This window comes from Castor canadensis, chromosome 17 (genome assembly GCF_047511655.1).
Source record: "Castor canadensis chromosome 17, mCasCan1.hap1v2, whole genome shotgun sequence".
NCBI classification, from domain to species: domain Eukaryota; kingdom Metazoa; phylum Chordata; class Mammalia; order Rodentia; family Castoridae; genus Castor; species Castor canadensis.
The window spans coordinates 46,558,070-46,564,069 of record NC_133402.1 but is presented as its reverse complement, the minus strand read 5'-3'; the positions used below and the strand labels follow the sequence as shown (position 1 = coordinate 46,564,069).

At 51.4% G+C, this 6,000-nt stretch overlaps 1 protein-coding gene across 2 annotated transcripts in view; it reads left to right on the top strand.

Moving 5' to 3' along the window:
* Positions 1–468: 468 nt before the first annotated feature.
* LOC109676896 (sodium- and chloride-dependent transporter XTRP3A) overlaps positions 469–6,000 on the top strand; it is a 44,157-nt gene continuing 38,625 nt past the window's right edge. Inside the window, exon 1 of one of the 2 annotated variants that reach the window (XM_074060299.1) lies at positions 469–700. In XM_074060299.1, the coding sequence (XP_073916400.1) occupies positions 580–700 (121 nt within the window). In that variant the 5' untranslated portion in view covers positions 469–579. The remainder of the gene's footprint in view (positions 701–6,000) is intronic. The other variant, XM_074060300.1, reaches the window with a different exon arrangement.

Sequence of the window (6,000 nt, the reverse complement as noted above, 5' to 3'; positions counted from 1 at the left end):
GCTACACCCCTAGTCCCCCTTACTTCCTTCTGGTCTCTGGACAAATGTCATGTCTGGGAAACCCACCTCTCTGACTGCTGGTCCCTTTGTTTTGCCTAAGTTGTCTCTTGTGTCTTGGAATTATATACGGACTAGGTTGAACTATATGAAGTTGTCCCCGTGTAGGTCAAAGCCTGGTTGAAGATATCCTGTGACATTTAAGCGTTTCCCTCCATCAGAATGTCCCTTACAGCGTGTGAACGACAATGCCTGGGCACTGGGTAAGCGATGGGTAGGGGGTTGAAGGAAGTTGATCCCTCCAAGGCGCTCAGCAACCGATGCAAAGAGGGGTGTGGGAACGAGGAGGGGTGCGGCCCTGCGCCCCGCGATCTCCACCGGACGTCTTCCCAGCCCTGCGGCCAGGCGGGGTGGGGCTCGCCGTCATCCATTTACCAGCCTCGCCCCTCCGACGGGCGCGCCGTTAATGAGATTAGCAATTAAAAGGCGGGCGATCGGTGGCGGACGGGGCCACCCACAGGCCGAGCCGGGCGGGAAGGCGCCACAGACACAGCCGGGCCGCTCGGACGCGGGGTGCGGGCCATGGAGAAAGCGCGGCCGCAGTGGGGCAACCCGCTGCAGTTCGTGTTCGCCTGCATCTCCTACGCCGTGGGCCTGGGCAACGTGTGGCGCTTCCCCTACCTGTGCCAGATGTACGGCGGAGGTGAGTGCCCGCGCTCCGCGTCCCCGACGCTCGCTCTCTGCGTCGGGTCCCGCGCGCCCTGCAGTGCGCGCGCCTGGGGTGCGCGCGGGGATGGACACAGCAGCCTGCAAGACCCCGAGGATCCGGGTGCCAGCGTCGCTCCCGGACACCCCTCCTGCCCCAGCTCGAGCTGCAGCTCCGGGGCGGCCAAGTCAGGCCAGAGCTGTGGAGGCGCGGGTCGCTGCTCTCCTCTCCAAGGGAGGGGGACAGGTGGCGTTGGCTTGACTTCTTAGGGAGTAAAATGAAGTAGGAAATTGTCTCCTTCAACAGAAACCCGTCATACAGCTTCCCGATCTGAAATTTAAGTCCCAAGGCAACAGGTTGAAACTCAGGTTACGAGGATCTGGAGCAATTCTTCAATTTCGTTTTAAGGAGAAGATTAGTTTGAAAGAAATTGGTTTGAGTTGGGTCTCACAGAAGGCAAGGAAAACAAATGATTCCACATCTGGAGTTTTTTTTTGTTTGCTTTTTTTTTTTAAAGTTTTCTCTGAACCCTGGCTGCAGTTGTGGGTAGAGAGATGCCACACACTCAAGGGCTCTCTCCCTTAGCGGTGCACAGCTGGGAACTCCTCCCGGGCACACCAAAGACCCTCAGAAAGGCCACGTCCTTTCAGGAGGGCAGTGTGGCAAGAGGGAGCTAAGTTTTGGCGTTAAGTTTTTTCTCCCTTGTTTCATTTTTTAGCGTAATCAGCATTCTAACAGAAGGTAGACTTCAGAAGGAAGACCTTCTTTTACAAGACCAGAGCGCTGGAAGCCTCCTCAACTCTGCACTAGACGGGACCCAGTCAGTAAGGGGCATCCACGCAGTGGGGCTCTTGTCAGCCGTTAAGGCAGAGTTTTCATAAAATTTCATCTGAGTATTTTCTTATATATTAAACGGAGGGAGAAGAAGTTGGATTCAAAGCTGTATAAAATGGATGTAAAATTCTAAACAGTTGTGTTTAAAATATGCAGAGAAAAGAGAATGAGGGCAATACCAAAGTGTTAACAATAACAAAGTGTTTTATTTTTTATCTTGTGCTCTGTGAGTGTGTGTGTCTTCAAATCAGCACGGTTTTTTTCTCCATACACAGGACAGTGTAAGATGTTAGATCAAGTAATTACACAATTTAATCCAATAAGACCATCAAGACCTAAACATTGATCCCTCCTCCTGTCACCCCCACCAGCTCAAAATCAACTAAACAAAAGATTAATCCATGGAGTTTGAAAACCAGCACATTCTTAACACTCTGTTTCCTTCTTTAAATGGAAGTGTACAAATGCACCATTGCTGTGATGTGCTCTCAGCTTCAGAGCTGGCCTTGGGAGGGATTATTTGTCAGAAGGAGATTTTCACATCCTTTTCTGCTCAGTGCACCATCAGGATACTTTATTCTGTGTATACAATTCCCAGCTGCCACGCCAGGTGAACCTCACTGCCACATGACAGCTTACCTCCTTGTTTATAAGGACACCATCGCCAGAACAGTCTGCAGGTGGGCACGGGTGGAGCTGACTGGTTCTGAAGTCAAATATGTATCTAAGAGTTGCTAGGGAACCTTCCAGACCGTCAGGACTCAGGAAGAAGAAACAAGGAGAGATCCTGCTCTGGTATGGAAGACACGTGGTCTGTTTGGGTGACAGACAAATGACTGGGGGCTGGATAGAGAATGGTGGCCAGGTGGATGCATGGGTGATGGGCAGATGAATGGGGATGCCTGTAGGTCAGGTAAATGGTGAGTGTCTCCAGAATAAAGACCAAACAACTTGTCTGGTACACCTACCTGATATTTCTCCCTCATTCCCCATCACTCATCTTCAACCCTCCCCCCAGCCCCCAAGCCCTCTGAGCAGCCTTCTGTCCCCAACACGTACTTCCCTGCCTTCCTTTCCCGCAGGCACATTCTCCACCGGGCTCTGCTCTCAGCCTGGAGAACTCCTATGCTACCCTCTCCTCTGCCCTTTCTGATGTCCCCACTACCTGCACTTGTAGCTCTCAAGTTTTCCTGCCTCCCTGCCCACCTTGTAGTCTCTATAATGGGTGGGGCCAGAGGAGGCACCCAATGAACACTTGTAGAATGAATGAGCAAGGTCTGCTATGCAAAGCAGTAGAATAAATGAGTCACCTGCCCAAACCCCAGTGTTTACACCACCCCTCTCCTCCACGTGAGGGACACACCAGCCACATCAGGGCAGACTCCAAAGGGTGTATAACCTGCTCAAAGCTGCAAATGCCTGGCCAACAAAGAGCTTGTTTATAAACTGTGAGCCTGGCTGTGCCAAATACTTTCCAGAATCAAGTGGATTAGAGTCTGTGCCGCTTTCCTCAGCCCGTTCCCTTCCTCTCCCTGGGCCAAGCCCCAGAGAGAGAATGTTAATTCTGTGCAGCTGTGGCCACCAGCACACACACACACACACACACACACACACACACACACACGGCAAAGAGAACTTCAAATCATGTTTTGTTTTTTGTTTAAAGTCAGCCTGTCAAAGTTCACAAAGAAGCCAGGGACATAGATGCTCTGAACACCAGTGTGTGAAAACAAAACACGGGCATGGACAAAGTGTGGAGAAGTGACAGCAGTTGTGGGACTGGGGCAAATATGGATGTTTTTCTCTTAAATTTTCTCTGCGTGATATTTGAATGGGGGGTGGATCAGAGGATGCCCAGTGAGGGAAAGGAACAGTGACACTCAGAGTTGATTCTCTATTTCCTCTCAACCCCCCTACTCCAATGGAAGGGGTATACCCATAGTGGGGATATACTGAGAAACCCCTTTGAATGTCAACTCAAATATTAATGAAAATAGCTACAGTGGGGAGGGGTACTAGTGGGAGGGGGCGGAGTGAATGAGGGAGATGAAGGTGAGGGTATATGGTTGATGGACTTCATATACCTATATGAAATAGAACCAAAAAAACCTCTTACAATTGTTTTAAGTGGGGCGGGGAGGAAGTTGAGGGGGCAGGTGATGGGGGTGATATAACTAATGTACAATATAAGCCTAATTGGAATTGTCACTACGAATCCCCTCCTGTATAATGAATATATCCTTTAAAAACATTTTTTTAAAGCCCCTATCCTCTCTGAGGCCAGAAGCCAGATCTTCCAACCCTTCCTTTAACTCTGCTCACCCCAAATTGCTTCAAGTACTACATCTCGAATGAGAGGAGAGCAGGATTTAGCATTTCTAAAAGCTCCTTGTGTGGCCCTTGCTGCTGGTCCATGGACCACACCTTACAGGAGGGTCACAGGTGCTCATGGGCCCCCACTCTACCAGCTGCTGGGGAGCTGTCGGGGTGAGGGGACTTGGTGGAGAGAGCAGGACCTAACTGATAGCAGTTGCTATTTATGGTGGGGTAAATCCTCCCACCATGGCAGATTACAGATTGCCACCATATTGTCCCAGAATGTGGGGATGGGAAGAGTTGGGGACCGTTGGTGCTGTGAGCTGGTCTGTGCCAGCCCTTGCATGCAACTGCAGCCATGCTCAGGTCAGCACCTAGCCTGGGGCTGATCCCCACTAGATTGTCCAGGGAGGATGGAGAACTGCAGTGGTGCTCACTTACAGTGTGTGTGTGTGTGTGTGTGCGCGCGCGTGTGTGTGTGCACACACGTGGGTGCATGTTCAGGTTCGGATGTGTTGTTTCTGCAGTTCTCCTGGGTGGGACAGAGTTTTGGAGGCCATAAAGCATTAAGTACGTACCATTTCCAAAGTGAACTGCAGATGACAGGTCCCTCAGTTATGGCTAGGGCCTCAGAGAGGCCACACCAGCTGCTCCTCCTGGTGTCTCCAGTGTCAGTCCTAGTGACAAGCCCTCCACTGGGCTCCTGGCACATGCCAAGCATGCTGGAGATCATCTTCCGCAGAAATCCAGTCCCACCTTCTCAGCACTCCCATGGTGGGTCCTGTCAGCCACAGACAGGAAACATATGCAGAAAAGAAAAGGGTAGCCATCTCTGTGTTCAAGAGGGGCTCTCTCCTCAGCACCCCACAGCTTGTGTTTAATAACAGCTGGATAGGAGTGGCTGCATCACAGGTCCAGGCCTTCTCTCAGGAACCCCTTGTGAGGGTACCTTCCTCCCATAGTCTGTGACCCTTGGCCATGGCTTCACCTGGACATTGTGGGGGGCCTGGCCAAGAGCTGTGTATCCCCTATTTCCTCCTGTGTGGATCCCTTGTCTCTTCTGGTCCAGCCTCCTTTCCACCTGTTCCCCTCTCTGAGTGCACCCCCACAATGTCCAGTGTCCTCCCTCTCTGTCTGGCACCCTCTGCTCCTCACTTTTCTCAGGCAACCTCCTCCTTTCAAAATCAAAAGCCATCTCCTACGTGCAGGCCTCCTTGGGTGCCCAGGCTAAGCCATCCCTCCCTTGCAGTGCACTGTGGGGTCTGACATGTTCCACCCTGCTGAGGGGAGGCAAAGCGACCAGTCAGAACACAGTGTCCACCCACTGGTGGAGAAGCCTCTATCTGCCTGCATGTTAGAGTTACCAGGAACTGTGAAAATGCAGACACCTGTGTCCTGCCCCCAGAAGTCCTGACCGGGTTATCTTTAGGTGTGGCCTGTCTTCAGGAGTTTTAAAAGATCCACACAGGATTCTGCTGTGCAGTTTCACATCCTTTAATAAACAGGAAGAGGCACGGAACAATTAAAAAACAAACAATAGAAATCTTCCAGGCACTTAAGAAATATTCCTTGAATATCAGCCACAAGCCAGGACAGTGTAGAAGGGGAGGTGGCAAAGATGGCCATTACTCTGGGGTGGGAAGGGAGCAAATGTGGAAACACCCCATCAGCACACAGTGGGCGGAGCTTTCCTAGAGGGCTATGTAGAGAGTTTGCTGAAATAACTCGAGAACTCATTGTCCAAAGATTCCATCGTCCAATCCAGGCAGTGACAGAGTAGGAGCTCATCAGGGAGGAGGAACAGTTTGAAAAGGGCACAGAGAGCATGTGTTTGAAGGGAATGGCTGGAGACTCCAGGTGGCTGGGATCCATGGGCTGCGACCAGGGCAATGGCAGGAGAGGCAGTAGGATGGAGAAGAAAGTCAGTTTGTCCTCAAGGCCCTTGAATCACAGGCTGAGATGGAGGAATTTGACGCCAAGGGCAAAGCCAGGGTTTAAGCAGGGGAGTGGTGGGGTCAGAGCTGCTGTTTGGACACTGCAGGATGAAGGCCTGGGATGCCTGGGTAGCAGGTGAAGTGAAGAAGCTGCCAGAACTGATGGACACAAGGAAGAGGGAAGAGATAGGAGAATTCTAGAAGTCTTAGACC